This window comes from Solanum verrucosum, unplaced genomic scaffold (assembly GCF_900185275.1).
Source record: "Solanum verrucosum unplaced genomic scaffold, falcon-dt-bn FXZP01000271.1, whole genome shotgun sequence".
NCBI lineage: Eukaryota > Viridiplantae > Streptophyta > Magnoliopsida > Solanales > Solanaceae > Solanum > Solanum verrucosum.
The window spans coordinates 394,990-418,790 of record NW_026019951.1 but is presented as its reverse complement, the minus strand read 5'-3'; the positions used below and the strand labels follow the sequence as shown (position 1 = coordinate 418,790).

Here is a 23,801-nt window from a genome sequence, read left to right as displayed (position 1 = left end):
GATTAATACTCAAGTTATTGAAATTATGGGCAACAAGGGACTAAAACCCTCACCTCCCAATTGACTTCAACAACCTAAATTCAACCCAAGGAAGAATAATCAAATGAAACCAAGAATCACAAAGGGGTAACACTTTGATTAATCAAACACAAGAAGTTAACAAGCAATCCCAAGAGTTCACCCTAATTACTCACTAATTACTCGCTAAGAAGATACTATAATTTGAGAGTCAATATTCAATATAGTCTAAGTCTTCCCAAAATAAAAGAGACTACTATTTATACTAAAAAAATAAACAAGACACTTTTTGACAATTTTACCTTAATGAGATAAGGGTCTTGTTTGGTTGCCTTCTTTTGTGAATTCTTGAATTCATGAAATGGTCATTTCCACACATGGCCTCTTTCCTTCTTCCTTCTCATTTTGATGTACCTTACACACATTGTATGTTCTTCTTTGGTGACCTTCAAGCTCCTCTAATGCTTCCCTTTTCATGAACATTGCTTGTAGGCATTGGAGATCCTTTGCTTGACTCCGTGTGAATGGTCTTGAGGGGTATATGTCACTCATGTTAGTGTCATCCATGCTGCCCATGTTATCAAATAGTTACCACCCTAGTAATATCACACTTCAGTAATTACATTGACCTTTTTGTTTGTCATAGTTTAATTACAAATGTATTGTTTGGTTGCATAAATTACAATCATAAGGTTATATTTAATTTTATGAATAAAAGTTAATCATCTAAAATTAAAATTTTATATTAGACAAATGGGAGACTTCAACTAATCTAATACAGTACACCTATGATCGGGAAATTATAAATAATAGTGAATCAAATATTTTAAATATATTATCTTTTGAAAATGTATTAATCAACAAACATATGTTCTTAACTAATAGTATTTTTTTAAAAAATTATTTGTGTTTTTCAAATTAGTATATATTAATTAAATTAATAATAAAAACTAAAAGTACAACATTTCTATGATGCGAGCATCATAAAATACATGTTTACAAAAAGATTAATATTATAAATATAATGTCATAAATTATGAAAATATTTGACCAAAGGATAATCTATAGAATCTAACTTAAAAATAAATGACTTGCAATGTAAAGTATAAAGTCAATACTACTAGAACAAACGAAATTAAAAATATAACATCAGTTCTAAATTTGAAAAGAAATTTAATGTAATACTTTTATGTCAAATTTCAACATAACATATATAAATGTTATTTGAAATAAAAAAAAGAAAAATGTAAATCTATAACCTTATTTAATAATGAATTTTTCTTCAATTAAAAAATTAGAATACTAGCAAAAATATGCTAATGAAAAAGATAAACATAGAATAAATAAATAAATAAATAAAATAGATAAAATACAAAAAATTGCATGGAATCAAAAGAAGTAAAGGTTAAGAGTAGGAAATGAAATATAAATAATATAAAATAAAAAATAGATTTTTTGAAGAAAAAAATAAAAAAGAATTTAAAATAATAGAACTTATAATAAATTTAAAAAAATAATAAAAAGAAGAAATTAAAAGGTAATCAGGTTGTAATTACACCATGTAATTATCAGTTATTCACAAATCACAAACCCTCCCTGAGAATTAGAGAGTGCAGCTACCCTCGCTGACAATAACACTAAATAACGTGTTGACCAAGCAATTGCATGACCAACCAAATATGATGGATAGTATAATTACACCAAATTCAATTATTAGAGTGACTTTCCAAACATGCCCTAAAAAGAATTTAGTTGGGGACAAGTACTTTGTTTCCCAAAGAGAAGAAGAACATGTTTTGATTAGCTTATTTGAAGTGTTTTTAAGGCAAAATAGTTTTAAATAACTTTTATTATATTTACGTAAAATAAAAAATATTTTAAAATTTAAAAGGTAAAAATAGACCAAAAATTATAAATTACAATTACTAACTTATGACTATAAGCCCGTCCAAATAAGTTTTATAGTCTAACTTGGGCAATTATTTTTTTTGAAACTAAGCATATGCTCTATAAAAGCAAACTAATTACAAACATATACCCTTTTATATTTATGCCCCTAAATAACTACAATAAATACCCCTTTTCCTTGTAACTTTAGTCATTTAGGTCATTGTTAATTCTTTTGTTTTTTATTTCTCTACTTTTTCTTTTTTTTTTCTTTTTATGTTTCTTTGTTCATTTAAATTTCTTAAAATTATTTTGTCCTTTATTTCTTTTAAGCTATAATCTAATTTATACTAAATATTTATTTCATACACTTCCTTTCTTCTTCTTTTATTCTCTCGTTTATTTCTTCATTTGTTTTTTTTCTCTATTTCTTTTTTTCGCATTTTTTTATATTTATGTATTTTTGGTCATTTATTTTTTCCAAGTTACTTTATCCTGTATTTTCTTTTTACTCAATAATCTAATTCATGCTCATTTTTATTTTATATACTGCCTTTTTTTCTTTTATTTTTTTATTTTTTCTCATATATATCTTTATTTATTTATTTATTTTCTCTATTTCTTTGTTTCCTTCTTTTATTTTTCTCATTTTTCCCCTTTTTTCTTTTATTGGTTCCTATTATTATTATTTTTCATTTTTATTCTTTATTTTTTATTTTGTTTATTTTATGTTCCTTTGCTTTTCTTTTCTCCTTTTTTTCTAATTATTTTTTATTCTTTAATTATTTTATTCCCTTTTCATTCATTTTTTTTTCTCAAATCATTATATTCTTTATTTTTTCACCAAAATTTAATTTCATATTTTTGGTCCTTTTTTATTTTATTTTTCTATTTCAATTAATTTTCTTTTCATTTTTTTATTTGCTTGTTCTGTAATGATACTATCACTGTTAGAGCATTCAAAACGGGTGGGGACAGCCCAACCCAACCCATTATTGGAGTAGGGTTGAGATAGATTTTTCAAGCCTATTGCAAACTAGTGCTTATATCTCCAGTCCATATAAGCACTTGGCCCTTGAGGCTTTAGCGGGGTCGGGTCGGGTCGGGTCGGGTTCGGCCCATGGGCCAAAACTTTTTATTTAAGGGTAACTAACAATAATCTCACTAGTATATACTTTAATTACTTAAATACACACTATGTTGTAATATTATGAATCTTAGTAGATTTTGGTACGTTCAGATACATATATCTCGGAATAAATAGACTCAAAATCAAGTTCATTTGTTATCGATACACTCTATCCAAGTAGATTCACATGTATCTAGGATACAAGACAAATATCACGTACTCACCTCCCTCCCATCATCTTGTCACTCTCTTATCTCGCTCGCGTATCTGATATGTGAGATACATGTTAATTACACTAGATTTTTTGCTAATGTTATTGAAACAACACCATTGTTTGCCATATTCGACCCTTTTTGACAACTCTAATCACAATCTATTTATACACTTTCATGGTATCATTGATGTATGCTTCAATACGTTAGTGAAACCTCCATGATACGATCACATTATATTTATATACTAATATGATATCATTGAGATTTGATTCAATCTGTAATGATACCATCCACAGTATATCTATATATATTCATGGTATAATTGATGTGTCTTTCAATCATTTAGTGACACCCCCATGATACCATCATATATTGACATAGTATCATTAAATATTGTTTCATATAATTAGTAACACTTCTCAGATAATGTATGATACCATCAGAATACTCGAATATACTATTGTGGTAGCACAAGAGTTTTATTTCTTCGTTCATTCACAATACTACTCATTTATTAATGATACTTTAACAATATATACATATATCGTTAAGGTATCATTAAGATTTCATACATTCATTCATATACAACCAACATATATAATGTGTTGGTATTATCAACTAATAAACAGTCTTTCAAGGGAGAAACTCATATTTATCAATGATATCATCATAACTATCACATACAAACATGGTATCATTAAGGAATATTTTATAGAATTTGTAACACTCTTCAGATCAAGTATGATACCATCATTATATATAAGTATACTATTGTGGTAGCACTAAGGTATCATTCATTCATTTATTTACAAAACTAATAGTTCCTTAATGAAACCATAACAGTATGAGCAGAGGAACTCGTAGTTACTCAATAATACCATCACAAAATAACATATACTGGCATGTTATCATTAGGAATTGTTTCATATAATCAGTACCATTCCTCAAATTATGTATGATACCAGCACAACATATATATATATGTTCATGGTTAATTGAGGTTTACTCTAGTCCTTCGATGAAACCTTCATGATACTATGACAATATATCTATATACTTTCATTGTATCATTGATGTTTACTTCAATTTTTCAATGAAACTTTCATATGTCATCAAAATATATCTATTTATTATCATGGTATCATTCATGAGGATTGCTTCAATCCTGTTTTGAGACCTTCATGAAGTCGCTATATTGTAGTTATGAACATACTTTTATGGTATCATTGAGGTTTGCTTAAGTCCCTAATAAAATCAGTCACAATAAATTTATATACTCTCATGGTATCATAAAGGTTTGATCTAGTCCTTTAATGAGACATTCCTTAGTCATGATTAATGATTTATTGTTGTGATTTATTTATTATTTTATTTTTATTAATCTAAAAATAAATAAATAATAATAATTTTATATTTTTCTATCTTAGATTTTGATAAGCAAGCTGGTTAACTATGCTATTTTTCTAATTTATTTATTATTGTAGTTTAGTTATTTTGTTATATTTTTAATTAATCTAAAATTAGATCATTAATATTTGAAATTCTTATATTAATTTTATTTTCTTAAAAAGGGAAAATGCATAAGTACCCCCAACCTATGTCCAAAATCCCAGAGACACACCTAACATTTACTAAGGTCCTATTACCCCCCCCCCCCCCCGGAACTTATTTTATATATAATTTTCTACCCCTTTTCGACCTACGTGGCACTATCTTGTGGGCCCAGTGCGTGTTGATAATTTTTTCAAGGATAGCGCCACGTAGGTCGAAAAGGGGTAGAAAATTATATATAAAATAAGTTCAGGGGGGTAATAGGACCTTAGTAAAGGTTATGTGTGTCTCAGGGATTTTGGGCATAGGCTGGAGAGGGGTACTTATGCATTTTCCCTCTTAAAAAGGTAAAAATATCTATAGAGAGAAAGAATTAAAGAAGATAAACTAACAAAAAAAGAAGAAAGAAAGAATAATAAAAATATTATCAAATGATATCTCTAATAATGGATAAAATGAAAACAAATTAGAAAAAATAAAAGAGAAAATTAAAATAATATATGAGAAAGAACAAAATTAATGAACAAAAAAAAATTATTTTATTTTTCTAAAAAGGTAAAATATAGAAAATGAAAAAAAAGGTAAACTAATAAAAAAATAAAAGTAACGAAAATGTTACCAAATGGCATCTCTAATAAACGGTAATATTAATATAACAATAAAAATCATAAATGAGAAAAGAATGAAAGAGAGAAATAAATAATAAATATAAGAAAAGAACAAAAGTAATTTATTTTATTTTCTTTTAAAGGTAATAAATATAGAAAGAGAGAAAAAAGAAGATAAACTAACCAAGAAAGAAAGAATACAAATATTATCAAATAGTATTTCTAATAATGGATAAAAAATTTAATTAAAAAATACAAAATAAAATAAAAATAATTAATAATAAGACAAAATACTTGACCAAAGTGAATTGAATCTAAATATAAATAGGAGTGGGATGAAATTAGGCTTAAACTAAAAGGGGTATGAACTGTAATTTCTTTCTAACCGAATGACATTCCTGAATTACTTTAGATTTGACTATAAAATTATAATTCTTGAAAAATGTAATAGGTAAATAACTATAATTAATCATAAGGGTATATTAGGAATTAAGTGTAAAATTATCCATTGATTTTATAAAGTAGAATAGACCAAGGGAGTAATTCTAAATTATGTATTTTTGTTGTCTTTTTTGTTTGGGTGGTGAGTTGAACAATTCTATTGGAGAATACGTGGCATTTAAATATGTTTTTTTTTTTTTTTAGAATTGAAAGAAGTGGATAAAATTTGAGAAAGTTTGGAGCCACAAAGTGAGTGATAAAGAGATTGTAGAATAGAGAATGTTGGGTAGATGATTGATGGCTGCAAGGATAACATTCCGGCCACCAGAGTTCACCAAAAAACACCATAAACCCCTCATTTCTCTTACTAAAAGAATACCAACTTGTATATATTGCACAACCACAACAAAACCTGAAATTGAACTAGAGTTCATTGGCGTACGTACGTGCATAAGAATATTTATGCCTTTCAACTTGTATGTTTTGTTAATCAATATTACTTTGTTGCAGCCAAAACCAGATGAAAATGGCAACTACCCTATGGATAAAACAAAAGCAGTAAGTGGTGAGAAGCTGCTGAGGAACATCATGTCAGAGAATAAGATAGAGTTGTATGCTGCATATGTGAGTGACTTCACTTTTATTTTCTTCTTTTACTTTAATCTCACTCTACTACTAATTCATACCTGCAAATACAAAAACTAAATTTCATTTCATGAGTCCACGTTAAAATTATAACTTGGAATTGGCCGATCGAACAAAAGTAAAGTCAAGAGACGAATAAAAACTCTATCATAGAAATATCTTTTTTTTTCCCGAGTAAAAGTTGCAGGCAGAGCATAAGTTGTGTGTCTGGACAACACATTAAGTCGGAAGACAACATTAGAACCAATTCAATTTCAGAACCAAGCTAAAAATAAGAACCCGACAGCTGACATTATAAAACCAAACAGTTACCATGTGCAGCTACTCCTAATTTTCTTATTGAGATACGACACGACATGGTAACAAGTAACATGTTCAATTATTCCTAATTTTTTCATTGAGCCTAAAACAGGAGATGGTGACTATCAGTTGTCACAAACGCTAGGACCATAAAAAAGAATTAGGTGTACATATGCAGTTGTATGTTCAATTTCTACTGTAAATTTGTTAGAAAAATTATCGAATATAAGCTTGGAGGGGAGAGCAAATCAACCCTTACCGAGAAGGTTCAAATCTTGAGATATGAATTTGCAAGTTACAGATAAGAAGTTGTAAACAAAGGCTAAGATCGATCATCAAGCAGCCTATTACAACACTTGCAAGTATTTAAAAGTATAATCAATTCAGGTGTAGTGTAAGTGATATATGTTATAATACTCGATTAGAACGATGAGAAAGCTCTCAACACTGAACAGTACTCTAGGGAGTGAGGACAATAATAAAAGATCTGCAAAAGCAAATTATGGAGAGTTTAACGAATACAAGAGCACTCTGAATCTTCAGAATTGAAATAAAAATAACTATCTTAAAGGAGGAGGATCTAGCTTCAGGGAACATGAGACAACTTTTAACAGATTCCTACCTTCGGTTAAAATATGTCTCCGCTCACACCTGAATGACTTATCTCCTTAAAATTGTTTCTCAGACTTACTCTGCGTTGGCCATTTCTAATAATTGGTATAGATAGAGTAATAGAATTTAATCAAAATTTCTGCCTCCTATCGAAGACAACATATACCACTACCAACATGAAGGAAACCAACTCCGGGAAAAAACCCCTATTGTATGAGGCTGGTGAGATCTGAATCATTAATTTCTGTCTCCTATCAAAGACCACATATACCATTAGCAACACGCGGATGTATCACCTACTTCATTGGAAGAGTTCTATCCCTCAACAGGAGCAAGAAAGGACTGGTTAGGCCCCTTCTATTCCGTTCTTTTTTCGTAGTGCATTGGAAACACTTAGCTTATCCTTATCTCTTTGACATAGTTATCTGAAGCACCCCATAGTGTTGATTACAAATCAACTTCTTCTTTCTCTAAGCTGTAGAAAAACTATTCATATCACCTTATTATAACTGGTCTCTCATGGTTTAACGAATAAGAAGACTAATATATGATATGTTTTTTTACCAATTGGCTAGCCACTTGTTCTTATCAAATATAAACACGACAATAGTCTAACGTATAAAGTAATTCATGCCATGTTTCCATGATAAAACACCAGCCTTTACTACTTTAGAATCTTCCTAAGAAATTACAATGTAGTAACAGCCATTTTAGATATTAAACATGAAAAGATGCATTCATAAGTAGGCAAGCACAAAGGATACTTAATGCCTATGCTTCTTCATGTGTTTATAACTGCTTTAAAGAATAGGAAGGAATATATATTTGAGATAAAAGGCGTGAAGATTAATTGATTGTGTAGGAGGGACACAGTGTGCGACATGAGATTTACAACTAATGAAACACATAACTTATAAATCATGTGGATCAACTGTTAAGACTATGAAACAAAATTATGAATTAATCGTTGTCTAATTTAGAATCTTCACCAGACAATCAAAATAGGAGCATGATTTTGGAATCGTTTTAGTAATATAAATATTAATATTCCCATCTATGGTACTGTAATTCAGAGCACTGCTACAGAAGTAACAGAGAAGGTCTCAACTTTCTAGCGAAAATTGTAGTACATCAAATTATTTGCTCTATGTATTTGTGGTTCAAAATGGATCTGATATTTGGCAAACTACACATCAATAAACTATTACGCAAGTTGGTTCTATATGCATGAGTGACAGCTTTCTGTACCTCCAAAAGGTTAAAATAGATAGACCTTTCTTAGCTCAAATACACATCAACACGTATAGTCATCTTGTATTATACTGCAAAGGTGAGAATAATATTCAGTTTTCTACCAAAAACATGGATTTAAGAAGTTGAGTGTGCACTCTCAATGCAATAGTTGCCAATACTTGTTTTTCGATGACATGGAGTACTTGTCAATATTGTCGTTATAAAATAGTTGATATCAAGTAAGTAAATATAAACTGAACTTGAAATAGTACAAAATTGTATCATATATAGTATATAGAATGATAATTAGGAAATCAAGGTGATAATCCCATCGGAACACACAGAGCTTTGTAACAAACAAAAGCAAATATCAGATATACTTATCAGAGGGAAAAGTTAACCAAAAATCAGTAGTTGAGAGCATAGTATAAAAATTTAGCATCATGGTGCTCCATCAACTTCCTTATAATTTTTGAAAACATTGTCACCGGCATACCATAAGAAAATATTAGAGATGCAAATGTATCAAACATCAGAATAATTATACAAAATATTTATTGACAACCAAATCCTTCATAACTGTACAACTCTATGTAGCAGAATTAAGTGAATGATTTTCAACCAATTAAAGAATCTCCAAAAAGTATTAATTTATGAAATAGGTCTAACTACAGTGACGCTTGGCAAAACTTACATGAATACACAGTTATAAGCATGATTAACATAGTATGTACCACTTGAAGAACTTAAGGATTACTAAAAGAATCTCATAAATGATAACCCAAAAAAAATGAAATCAGTCAGAACGTCAGAGTTGATTCATCTGAATGCCTCAGCCCAACGCAAAGAAAGGATGTGTACCTTTTTATTCGAAGGGGGAAATCTTTGAGGAATTGGAATGAAACGTCTGTCTCTGAATTTGGGCACAAAATGAATCTGTTGTTTCCATAAGGGAAGTTTTTCAAGTGGAAGATGAATATGCAACGCGTGGATTGTATTCTGTGGACGTTGAACCACGTGGCAAAGATACCGAGCTACCCTTTTGGTTGTCCGAAAAAACTCACCCTTATTAGGAATGATAACCGTAAAATAAATCTATATTTTAAATATTGTTTTCCTAAAAATATATAGAGCTGCTAGCTAATCATAATTGTATTTCCGACTAAAATGACCAGGGAAGTCGGATGACCAGGAAAACTAACTAAGCAAATTAGATAACTATTCAAAAACAAAACAAAGTTGAGTGACTTTAATGGTTAACTACTATAAGTTTTGAGTAACCATTCATGAATTCAACAAAATTGCTTGGGGCTAGGTCAATCACAATAGCATTGTCTTCTTTCAATCTATACATATAGACTAGTATGATGTAGATAGTAATGAAATTTTTGTAAATAATTAGGTGATTGAAATTGTATTTCATTTGTTACAAGCTTTGTTCATTTTACGCTAGGACTCAACAATTACTAATCAACATCTTTTAAAATGTTTATAAGAATGTACAGATGCTTTATCAAAGATCAACAACTGCTTGAATACATCATCATCTTCTCCTCTATGATTTGTTTGCATAAGAATATGTTATAGCAAAGAAAGTAATGGTTTGAAATTTGAACATATAGGAAATATAATGCTACGGAATTTCAAGAAAATAAAAGATCAGCTTTTTTCAATCTATATGTTTTATTGTTGCACCTGTTTTTGATCTTGAACAGTACTGCGTCTACCTTTTGGCAGGGAAAGGTGATGAATTGTGGAGGCGGTGGAAGCTGTGGTACTTGTATTGTGGAGGTATAAGTCTGTTGTTAGTAATCAGACATAATCAGCATTCTTTAGAAATTCTTTTTTCTTTCACTAGACATTGAAGTATGAAATACATCAACAGCTGGTAGCAGTATATCGACCATTTTACACACATTCATTAACTTGTAATAACCTACATAAACCATATCTTTGCTTAGAGTTACAACTTCGATACACTGTAAGTACAACGATAAACAAGGGAGGGAAATATATATATATATATATATATATATATATATAAAGCTTCCATTGAAGTGTCACTTCTTCTTCTTCTAAGAGAAGTTGGTATCGTGGGTAGCAACTCCAACAACTCCGGACCTTCAAGTCGAGGATTATGCTCAAAGTTGTTCAGTAAATATGCTCAAATGGACCAGAAGTGGGAATTGTAAATCGAGACATCCACAACTTTCAGGCTAGAAACGTTCTCTTGGGATTGGTCCTGTTAGCTTGTTAGAAATTTTTTTCTGTGGATGACATACATTTAGGAAAGTTCATTGATTACATAAGTATCTAAACAAAATTATTTGTTGGTTCTATTGGTTGAGACTTATCATTTTACGGTTTTTCTCTTACATCTTAGATGGATAGTGCATCAATCTATACTGCATCACATTATAATTAGATGTTAGAATACAATTGGTCCATACATCACGATTTGACGTATCTGCTGAACGGTTGGTAGTGAGCTTAGATGTTACCTTATAATAGCTGGCTAAACTTGTTAGTCTTAGAGATATTAACTGTATAACTTCCCATATTTGCTCCTTCTTTCTATGATGCATACCAAATTTCTTCCTTGTGACACAGATTATACAAGGAAAGGATGCACTGAATGAGAGAACAAATACAGAACTCCGGTACCTAAAGAAGGTGTGGGATCTACAAGCCTCTACTTTTAACTTCTCTTCTGTCACATTGTTAACTTTTCTGATTTGTACGTTATAACACCTAGTTGTTACCAATTTAGAGTAAAAACTCTCTGTTGTTGTGAAGATAATGGTTAATAATACATATTGTGCAGAGTTGCTCATTCAGTTTTCATAATTGTGCAGAAACCTGAGTCATGGAGATTGGCTTGCCAAACTATAGTTGGAAATAAGGAAAACTCTGGGAAGGTATCAAAATTATATATTTAGCCAACAATTTATTATACTATGAAATGTTGTTGAATCCATGAAACAAGTAAAAATGAACCGTTGTCTCATAAGGTACTGGTGTTCCTATAATATGTACAGGTAGTGGTACAGAGGTTTCCTCAATGGAAGAAATGATGGTAGATGAACTGTGAACAGAGAGAGTATAAATCTCCGGAAACTAGGTAAATCACCTGCGCTGGTGAACTACCTAAATAAGTTTATTCATGATTATTCGATTTTGTTTTCAAGTGAGTACACTGTCAAGAATATTTTATTATCCAAAGATGAATTGTAATAGTTTTTTAGTCCTACAACCAAAAAGATTTAATTCTAACTCTTAATACATTTTATTGTTAATTCTTCGTTTTACTCTTAACTTTTTCATTATCTTAGACATGAATCCACAGATAATAGATCCATTAAAAGAGAATAAGATATTTTTTTATTTATCTGTTCAAAATATATAAACATTTTGTTCATCAATTTCGGGTGTTTTCTCTTATACAAGGTGTCTGCATACACAATACAAATGTAATGTATCTTATTGAATTAGTTGTTTACTTGATAAATTTAATAGAAACTCAAAAGCACATCTCTTGGACTTTGATAAATAAATATGAAGGATAAATTATTTGAATTAAATGATGTCTCAGCAATTCCTCTTATTTAAAGTCTTTCACTGTCGATGATACACATTATCATCATCATCATATATTATTATAAGTGGGAAGCTCCAAAGTAAAAAAGTTGAATTAACATTTTACCCTTATGCTAAATTCAAATGTTATTAAAATATTTAATTAATTAAATAGTAAATAGTAGAATTTCTATAATATTTTTAGTTGGTAAAAATGTGAGTAAATTAAATAGAAAATAAAAATAAAAATAACAGCTATCCCTTTAAATAGATACATGCATGTGTTTCATCTTTCAAATTAATTTATGTTCTTAATTAATATCTGTCTTTAATTTTTGTAATACTTGACCTTTCAACTTTCTAAGTGAATCTTCATATTCCAAAGCTATATTTTTTCCTATAAATACAAGTCTTTCGATAGTATTTTCATAGAAAGATTTATATGTGATACAATTTTGGTGTGGAAGATTAGTGAAGCTTTAATCAAGTGAAGAAAATTTCAAGACAAAAGGATTTGTGTCAAGATTACAAGGCATAATGTGATTATAGGGATGAATAACACTTTAATTACTAGAATATCGGAGCTTGATGTATTTGTTTTTTTACTTATTTGCCGAGATTAGAACTATGATAAGACCACTCCATTTATGTAGTTGAATGTCACTTTCGTTAACTTGTCTTCAACTTTTAACTCTTTTTTTATGGTCAAAGGTTGAATGTTTATTACTATAGTTTTGTTTCAATTTGCATTATCAATAAAAAACAGGGAAAAGATTGTCTTAGAATTTTTCTATTTTTGTTGGTAGCCTTGTGCTAAACTTGCTCCTATATATGGTATTTTTTTTCTTTGTATTTGTAATTTCGTTTTAAAAATGTATTTGATTGAAGGGTGTATTTTTTGCTATAGAAAATAAAACAAATAGAATCATAAAAATAGTGTATAAGGCATGTAAAAACAAACAATTATTGCATACAAGATATTCTAATTTCAAATTATTAATAATTACATTTTTTGCACCTTAAATTTTAAATATTTGTAAAAAATTATTCTTACATGTGCTTGTGGATAAAATCTATATTTTTTAGATAATTTTTATTAAAATTGTCCATGAGATCCAAATCCCAAATTCAAAAAAATGATACCCCAAAATGCTTAAGAAGTTAGAAGATCTTTTAACCTCTGACCAAATATTGCTCCTATTATATTTTTAACAAAAAATGTAAAATATATTTTAACAAACTTTTAATTATAAAAATATTAATATTGTCATTTTGGCTCTGCACTAAATTAAAATCTGATTTATTTAATTAAAAATTAATATTTTAATTATATAATGGCAGAATTTAAATACCAATCGTTGCACTTTAATTCTTTAGTTATTTCCTTATAATTAAGTTTCCTTATTTATAAATTTGAATTACTTAATTGCATTCTACTTAATGAGAAGGAGAATTTCATCTTTTACTAATTAATGTCAAACATTTTATCTTCTTGAAATGTGTATCCAGTAACTATTAATTTAATTTCAACATTTTTACTCTATTCTATGAAACAAGAGAAACATATTAAGGAAGAATTTCAATATTTTTACTATATTCTATGAGACAAGAAAGACATTTAAGGAAGTTAATCATAAGGTAGTGTGCCTCTATGTTTGTTTTTGCTACTTTATTTTGTCTTTTAAAACAAATATAAAACTTATATATCAAAATTATAATGAGGGGAGGACTAAATGCAAAAAAAAAAAAAATTCTTCTATGAATTAACTATACACTACAAACATTTATCATTTTACTTTGGGAAAAGGGTCTGAAAAATACTTCAACTTTGGCCGAAATTGTTGTTACGATACCAAACTTTATGGAGGACCTTTTACCCCCCTCCCCCGCACTATTTAATAGTGTATTTTAAACATATATACCTTTAAAATACAATATTAAATAGTACAGGGGGGTAAGTCCTTTCCAAAGTTTGGTATCGTAACAACACTTTCGACCAAAGTTGAAGTATTTTTCAGACCCTTTTCCCTTTTACTTTTCATATTTTTATTGTAACTCAAATACTATTTTAAAAGAAATTATGTGATTTTCTAATAGTTCATATTCATCGTTATGGAGTGCACGTGCAACACACGTGCCCATATACTAGTATATATATATATATATATATATATAAAAGAGAGTCTTAGGCCTGCCTATGTGACACCCTTAGAATTCAGGAATTTACTTTTATGTTTCCTTCTTACTTTTTGATTTTTTACCTCTATTTTGTTTTAACCTTTAAACTCGTTTCTTCAACTCTTGTATCCCTTCAAATTATTAATGTATTCCTTCAGTTGCGTCTCTTCAAGAATTACCTATAAAAATTAGACAAATCATACTCATTGTTGTATCTTCTTGTTCATGACAAATTTCATCCCTAATTTCTGTGGAACTTCGCCAATTCCTTGGAAGTCCACTCCGGATCTTCATGAAAAAAAACTAAATAAAACAAAACTATAATTTCCTTGTAGTTTATTCCTTCATTCAATATGTCAAAACAAAAATTGTTTCAACTAGTCGATTCTTAAGCAACTGATCACAACGATGACAGTTTTTTGGTTCGTACCTACTTTGTTTTGTGGGATTTTTCCTTCTGTCATTACTATGTCCGACAACTTACATTATTGTTGTATTCAATAATCTTTAAACTTTTATCTTTTATGGATTTGTATTGAATTAATTTTGTGTTTTTTGTTATGAAAACTTTTTACGCTTTCTTGATGGAATCAGAATTGAGGAAGAGACAACAAAGTGAGAGGATAAATTTCGCTGCAACTTGATAAGGTTCTTGTACCTTTTAATATATTGGAAGTTGAAATGTTGTTGTATTAATCATATCTCCAAAATATTGTAAAGTTTGGCCCATGTGGAAAAGTTACAATCCTTTAGAAAAGTTAAAATCTTTTGAAAAACTCACAATCAATTGGAAAAGTCACAATCATTCAATGTGAAAAGGTGTCTACTTTTAATATTTTTTTATAATATAAATAAATATAGTATGAAATATTTTGGATTTGGGCTAAAACTTTTGGTATTAGTACTTATCCAGCTTATTTGAAATAATCAATAAATCAGACCAATGGTCCATAAAGTTGTTTTTAAAAAATATAGTATGAAATATAAAATATGTACTAAATTGGGTGTTATAAAAAAGAAGATTAGAAAACTTAGAAATGTGTGGTTTAAAAAAGTGAGAGATCCCCTATATATAGTCAACAAAGGGTAGTATGAACAAGTGCTTATTGTATCTTATCATAAAAGTCACAATCTTTTGGAATAGTCACAACTCTTTGAAAAAGTCAGAACTCCTTGAAAAAATAACAAACCTTCGAAAAAGTCGCAACTCTTTGATAAAGTCACAATCCTTCAATGTAAAAAGGTGTTTTCTTTTAATATATTTTATATTTTATACTATAATATGAATAAATATAGAATATGTACTAAACTTAGTGTTTTAAGAAGAAGAGGAAGAAGAATGGAAAGCTTAGAAAATTCGTAGTTTAAAAATGTGAGGGAACCCTTTTATGTAAAGCCAACAAAGGTAGTAAAAACATGTCTTTAGAGTGCCTTATGAGAAAAGACAACTCTTCAGAAAAGTCACAACTTTCAGAAAGGTCACAACTCATCCAAGAAGTCATAACTCATTAGAAAAGACACAATCCTTAAAAAAAGTTGCAACTCTTCAGAAAAGTCACAACTATTTGGAATAGTTGGAACCCTTTGAAAAGATTGCAACTCTCGGTAAGTCACAATATTTTAGAAGAGCCACGACCTTTTGAAAAAATCTCAACTCTTTCAAAAAGGTTCAACCCTTCAATGTGGAAAGGTGTATGCTTATAATATATATTTTATAATATAAATATATATAAAATTGTAATATAATAAAAAAAATATAAAAGATATACTAAATTGGATGTTTTAAGTTTGAGATATTATAATTATTTAACATTCAACTTAGGGAATTCATGCTTTTAAAGTTGTATAGATGCCTTACCTAGATCGAGTGGCAAAAGGTGGAGGATGTGTGACTTAGATCACAGGTTCAAGCCCCACACCACGCAAAGTAAAACCTGGTATTTAAATAGAAAAGGGTAGAGGGGCGCGCCCATTATCCACCGAGTGTAGAAGATAGTGATTGATCCAAAGAGTGGGTCACAGACGGATTTTTCGTTATAAAAAAAAAAGTAGTATAGATAGATATAGAAGATATGTGTGTGTGTTTATATATATATATACATATATCCAAAGACGAATTGCAATAGTTTATTAGTCCTACAGCTAAAAAGATTTAATTCTAACTCTTAATACATTTTATTATTAATTCTTCATTTTACTCTAACTTTTTCATTATCTTAGACGTGGATCCACAAATAATAGATCCATTAAAAGAGAATAAGATATTTTTTTAATTTTCCATTCGCTATATTTATCTGTTCAAAAATAAATATAAATATTTTATTCATCAATTTCAGGTGTTTTCTCTTATACAAGGTGTCTACATACACAATACAAATGTTATGTATCTTATTGAATTAGTTTTGTACTTGATAAATTTAATAAAAACTCAAAAGCACATTTCTTGGGCTTTGATAAAATATATATGAAGAATAAATTATTTGAGTTGAATGATGTCTCAACAAGTCCTCTTATTTAAAGTCTTTCATTGTCGATGATACACAATATATATATATATATATATATATATATATATATATATATATATATATAAAGAGAGTCCTAGGTCCGCCTACGTGACACCTTAGAAGTCAGGAATTTACTTTTATGTTTCCTTCTTACTTTTTGATTTTTTACCTCTATTTTGTTTTAACCTTTAAACTCGTTTCTTTAACTCATGTATCCCTTCAAATTATTGTATTCCTTCAGTTGCGTCTCTTCAAGAACTACCTATAAAAAATAGACAAACCATACTCATTGTTGTATCTTCTTGTTCATGATAAATTTCATCCCTAATTTCTATGAAACTTCACCAATTCCTTGAAAGTCCACTTCGGATCTTCACAAAAAAAAAAAAAAAAAACAAAACTATAATTTCCTTGTAGGTTTTTCCTTCATTCAACATGTCAAAACAAAAACCGTTATAACTAGGCAATTCTTAAGCAACTGATCACAACCATGAAATTTTTTGGTTCGAACCTACTTCGTTTTGTGGGATTTTTCCTCCTGCCATTACTATGTTCGACAACTTACGTTAGTGTTTTATTCAATGATCTTTAAACTTTTATCTTTTATGAATTTGTATTGAATTAATTTTGTGTTTTTTGTTATGAATTTTTTTTACGCATTCTTGATGGAATCAAAATTGAGGAAGACACAACAAAGAGAGAATAAATTTCGCTGCAACTTGATAAGGTACTTGTACCTTTTAATATATTTTGAAAGTTGAAATGTTGTTGTATTAATCATATCTCCAAAATGTTATAAAGTTTCGCTGATATGCAAAAGTAGCAATCCTTCGAAAAAGTTACAACTCTTTGAAAAAGTCACAATCATTCAATGTGAAAAGGTGTCTACTTTTAATATTTTTTATAATATAAATAAATATAGTATGGAAAATTTTTTATAGGATTTGGACTAATACTTTTGGGATTAATACTTATCCAACATATTTGAAATAATCAATAAATCGGACTAATGGTCCATAAAGTTGTTTTAAAAAAATATAGTATGAAATATAAAATATGTACTAAATCGGGTGTTAAAAAGAAGAATATTAGAAAACTTAGAAATTTGTGGTTTAAAAATGTAACATCCGGAAATTTGAAATAACTATGAAGAGGCTTAGAATTGGAAATAGTCATTTTTGGAAGGAATTAAAAATCTGGAAAATTTGGTTAAGTATGGGAAAAAGTGAGTTTTTGGCCAACTTTGAACAGTTATAACTCCTAGCTCAAGATGAGTTAGGTGTAGTTCTAGTTATGTTTGCAAAGTTCGTGGAATGGTTTTTCCAATGCCGCCGAGTTTTCCCGATTTCGAGTTCGTATGAGGGAGTCATGCCCTTTGGAAGTTGGGCTGTTGGCAGGGCAGTTAACCCGATTTTTGTAAGGGTATTTTGGTCTTTTCCCTAGCCTTTTCTTTTGGATATATATTAAGGTTTTAGACTTATTTTAAATCAGTTTTTCCTTTTTAAAGTGAGAGTTAGGGTTCTTGATAGAAAAGGAGAGAAGAGGAGAAAGGAGAAGAAAAAGCAAACTTCGTAGAGATCATCGTGGATTTCATCGGGGGTGATCCCTATTAAGGTATGTGAGATCATAGTGTTGGGTTGGTTCCTTCCCCCACACGCTAAACTCGTTTTAATTTTTGAGAAAAGATTTGGTTGTGTTTGTTCAAGTTGTTGGTTGTGGTTGTTGAAGTTGTGGTTTTGTTGTTGAAGTTTCTTGTTGATTTGGGACATGTTTCCGGTTGTGTTTGTGAGTTGAAATCTATTGTATGTTGAGGGGTTTGTGATTCTAAGTGTTTGGGGCTGGATCCATTGAAGTTAAGGAGGTTTAGAGTTGGAAAAATGAAGGAGAAAAGTCAAGTTTTCGGGGAAAAGGGCTGGGGCGTCGCGCCAGCCAGCGAGCCCCAAAAGGGGCTCTGAAGCCCAGCCCTTGGGGTGGCACGTCTCTCAGAGCGTCCAGCAGGCCCCTCTGAAGTTTGAGGGCTGGAGTCCTGCGCCTCTCAGAGCGCCAAGGACGCCAACCTTTCCCATTCCTTCTCCACCTTTTTCATACATGTTCCTTGGTAATGTACCAATGTTTTATAGTTGTTTTCAACACTCTAAGCTGCGTTTAAACCTCCCGAACTCATCCATAAACATAAGATCATTACCCTTGGAATCCATAATCCAATTCGAGGAAAGTTTGGATCAAAGTCAAGTGAAGATAGAGTCAATCTTAGAAGTTAAGAAGTAAGTCCAAGCAAGTCTTTAAAGTTGTTCAAAAGTCTTTATTGAACATTTTAACTTCATTTTAAGGCTCAAGTTTCAAGTCAAGCAAAGAGTATAGAGTTTCAAGTTAAGTCAAGATTATAAAGTTGAGTTCATTTCTCAAAAGTTATTAGGGAACTAAGTATTTCAAAAGAAGTTTTAAAGAAATGTTTTCACATTTAAACAAGATTGGAAACTGAGATTTCCAAAGAGCCTTTGGCTAGTTTTCCAGAAAAAGAGTTATCGCTTTCTAAATGAAGAAAGAGAGGAAACTGAAATTTCCAAGATAGCCTTTGAGCTAAGTTTTTGAGTAATTATCTCAAAACAGCAGGAAGACATATTTTAAAAACATAAGAGTCAGTACATTTTTGGGAGTAGTATCGAGCACCGAATTAGGGGAGCGTTCAAAGAACCCACAGCCCCCATAGAACCATGTAGCCATCATGGGTAGAAGAGGTTCATACTTTTTAGATGAATCCTTTTCAGATTAGACTAGTGGATCCAGTAGGCAGTTCAGGTCCTATACCTTTGGCCAGGTATAGGATGCTTTGGCAGTGTGAGGTTGATCGTTGTATTATCACTATAGCTCTTATGTGATGGTTGTCGGTTAGAGAAACTCCCACATAAGTTATTGTATCTTTGTATACACACAGAAGTTATTGTATTTTTATATACATCAGTTCATTTGTATTTCTATATATATCTCAGGCTTATTGTATCTTTGTATACACACAGAGTTTATAGCATGTTTTAAACAACCTTTCTTTATATCGCACTTGTTTTAAATTGCCTTATATTGAAAGAAGTTAGTCAGGTTGAGCCAGGTAAACTTTTCCATTTATTCCAGATTTTGCTTCTAGCTTTTGTTGCTTAGTTTTCCAGCTCGCATACTCGTACATTCAATGTACTGATGTCAGTTGGCCTGCATCTTATGACGATGCAGACACAGGTACCTAGGATCAGCATCCAGCACGCCGTTGATCCAGTTGAGCACTCTAGAGTCAGTGGTGAACCTCTTTGCATTCCGGAGGACTCTGTTATTTTGTGTTCCTAGTTTTTGCTTTATTAGGATGTTGCGGGGTCTGTCCCAACATCCATCTCAGTATTATAGAGGCTTCATAGACAGTCAGTCAGTTAGTTAGTTTTGAGTCTCTCATCTATGTATATATGTAAATATTCTATTTTGGGACTCGAGTTGCCTTTTTGGCCAGATTTTATCAGTTAAGTTGTTTTATGTCCTTGCATTGCATGGAGTTATTATGTTGAGTTAGCTTTCCACTGAGTTAAGAAAACCAGGCCAAGGGTTCGCTTGGGGCCAACAATGGTCTCCGAGTGCCGGCCACGTCCAGGGTGTAGCCTCGGGGCGTGACAAACTTTGTATCAGAGCGCAGAGTTCAAGAGTCCTAGGGAGTCTATGAAGCCGTGTCTGTAGAGTCCTAGTTATCGGTGTTGAGCGTGCCACATCTATAATGAGATCTTAATGAGATCTTTTTATGATATAGTAGCTCTAAAATAATCAAGGAGCACACATTTGAGAATACGAGAGGTTGATATCTCTCACATGATAAATTTATTATGACATATTTAGGGGTGTTTATGGACAGTACATGGAAGAGCTGTAAGGAAAACTAGCTGCTACTAGCTAAAGAATGAATATAATAAGCCATCAAATTGAGTATCTTATTTGCATGCACATAAATCAAACAATAGAGAAAGTGATAATTGACTAATATATGAAAAATCATTCAATATTGAGAAGCCAATTATATCAAGGACAAATATTATAATTGAAAATATGTAGAAGATAGAATTCATTAAACAATAAGAATTTTATAATCTTTCATGTTCTTAATATATGTGACAATACCAAATTTCTAATATTCGAATATTAAGAAATAATTATTCATAATCTTAATTAGGTCATGGATTACCGCACGAAGCGTGAGCAAAATTATCTAGTTAATGTGTATAAAAATGGAATATGACTATTTATTCAATACTTTGTCATCTCGCATTATTGATCCATTGAGAATAAATTCACCAGATTTTTCAGAATTGTTAGTTAAATACTCAAAATTATTTTCAATAGATTCAAAAAGGAACCATTCAAAACTTGATCAAATAATTTGTTTTATTTTTTATTTTGTCTTCCCCTTCTATGTCCTCTCAAAATTCTTCTTGTATTTCTTTTGTAAACTCTCAAAACTATTGGCACAAAGTAGTGGAATGTCTAAGTTGACTTATTATTCAAATAAGTTAACTTAAAGAACAACAATTAGAGGCTGTAACATTCATGATATATAACTTATTATTATCATGTTCAAAATACACATAAAAATATTTTTTTCATAAAGGCCTAGAGAAGCTACTAAAACAAGTTTTAGGCAAAACACCCATAGCCTTGAAGTCCTTATTTTAGTAACTCAAATGGACCCAAAAAGTCTTGGGTACATAAAAATATATTTAATTATTTTGTACGAGTTGTACAGTGGATTGCCGATAACACTAAACTATGTCTTGCGTTTAAGACATAGGCAATTGTGTGCAAAAAAAAATACCTTACTTATGAGGTTAGAATCAAATTACAAGGATCGACAATAGACTATGTGAGCTATATATTTGTGTGAATCCAATACAAACTAGCATAGAGTTCGTATATATATATTACCCTTATTTATAAGGCAACAAGGGTTGGGACTAACAGAACAATAAATAGTTGTACCGAAGGCAGCATATAGTGTACTGTAAAGCTGTGCTGGATTAAAATTGCATCTATTTCTTTGGTCTTTTCCATTCAACACGTGTAATTGCACTACTTTTTTCATCAAACCACGTGTACCCTCAAGGCCTCACCATCACCCCTCAAAGAGCAAAACTGAGTCTCAGTGCTTCGATGATTCAGATTTCGAAGGTTTGTGGTTTCTCTTTCTCTTATCCTCTTCTATTGACTATTGATATTTTTGAATCTCTTCATTCCCTGTGTTTTCAATTTTAGGGTTCTGCACTAATAAATTTTGGTATGAATTTTGGGCTTCTTCATCTCGGACTCTCTAAATTTATTTCATTTTAATTGGGATTTTATCTTCTATTGGCCTTGATAAATGGATTAAATTTATTTAGAGATTTTTTAATTTGATAATTGAATGTTGTTGTCCAGATATTGACAAAATTCAGCCCAGTAGAGAAGCTGAGTTTTGTGTCAAATGGATTCAATGGAGATTTCAATCATCGATATTCCTCTTGGGGTAAGTTCATAGTTTCCTGTTCATACTCTGAATTAGGAAACATCAACTTATTATTTTGCTTTGTAGAATAATTTTGCCCTAAATTCCTCTTCACGACATGGAATCGAGAATGTACTTTTTTAATACTTCATCTCATTGCATGTTATAAATATGTGTTTTTGTTCCATTTGAAAGTCCTAAGAGACATCAAATTTTCTGATGGATATGAAATATCTATTTTATATATTTTACTCTTTGGATTATCTTTTTTTTTTTTACAAATTCCTGCGAAATTTAAGAGTTATATCAATTATAACAGGTCACAATCTCATGTCTCATACTCTAGAAATACAGAAACAAAGAAATTTCAGGATTGAACTACCAAAAGAAAATAGAATGAACTATTTCGACTACATCATCGGAAACAACGTCTCTATCTCTCAAGGTAAGGGTAAAATTGAGTATATTATTGCTGTAGACTTTTAGTACATCGTTTATTCTTTGATTGTCTTTTATCTTGCGGCTTTGTGATTTGTGAACTTCCCCGTAGATGGAGAAAATATTGAACTCTATACTCTCTGAATCTCTCACTCGCCGGCAATTTTTAGCGAATTAGGATGAATTCTAACTATGCTTCACTATTATGTTTGTCTTGCTTTTGTTATTCAAGTTTCTATCATATTGCTCACTTCAAATTTTTCAGATTCAACTTTACTTTGAGGAATATAGATTGGGTTTTTCTTGGTCTTGCTTTATTATGAAGAATTAATCACAATTTGATATGGATATTTTAGTATTTTTATATAGTTTCTAGCTAAGATTGCTACATGCGTGTTAGTAACTGTCCGATTTGCAGATGTATTATCTTTGATGAATGTTGTCTTTTGTAACTAATTAATTAGTGTAATTTTAGATGTCTTGACAAAAATCTAAGCTATCAAAGATGGCATAAATTTAAAGTTCATTGTGCATCCAAGTTGTTTGATAATATGCCTCGCTTAACTTATTTGAAGTTTTATGTTGTCATTTTCCTTATCAGGTTGTGGCAGGATTATCTTTATCGTGAAGTCAGTTTGAGAAGAAAGTCAATTTATTTTGTCTTAGTAATTTTGGGGCTATTGTTTAAGACTTGGGGCACTAAACACACAAGGTATTATCATCAAATATTTTCTTATTGATATTCTTTTCGTTTTGTTTTGATCAACAATGTCACTTTGAGTACGTTTTGTATATTTATTAGTATTTTATTTTCAACTTCTGGCATTTGACTTGCTGGCTTACGGATCTACTTTTTCTTTGAATAAACAAGTAGCACTACTGCCTGTTTTTCTACATATTAAAAAAAGATTATTGTAATAATTTAATTATAAGATATCTCATGTTACAGGTAACAAG

At 30.1% G+C, this 23,801-nt stretch overlaps 1 protein-coding gene and 1 long non-coding RNA gene across 2 annotated transcripts; both read left to right on the top strand.

Annotated features, from left to right (window-relative positions):
- Positions 1-6,079: 6,079 nt before the first annotated feature.
- Positions 6,080-11,952, top strand: LOC125814061 (photosynthetic NDH subunit of subcomplex B 3, chloroplastic). Its single transcript, XM_049493514.1, has 6 exons — positions 6,080-6,287; positions 6,360-6,473; positions 10,377-10,430; positions 11,250-11,312; positions 11,495-11,557; positions 11,678-11,952. The coding sequence occupies exons 1-6, from the start codon at positions 6,147-6,149 to the stop codon at positions 11,711-11,713; spliced, it is 471 nt and encodes a 156-aa protein (XP_049349471.1). The 5' UTR covers positions 6,080-6,146; the 3' UTR covers positions 11,714-11,952.
- Positions 11,953-21,999: 10,047 nt separating this feature from the next.
- On the top strand, positions 22,000-23,540 carry LOC125814062 (uncharacterized). The gene is made up of 3 exons (XR_007442107.1): positions 22,000-22,093; positions 22,340-22,427; positions 23,446-23,540. It is a non-coding gene; the product is annotated as an uncharacterized LOC125814062 (long non-coding RNA).
- The last annotated feature ends 261 nt before the right edge of the window (positions 23,541-23,801 follow it).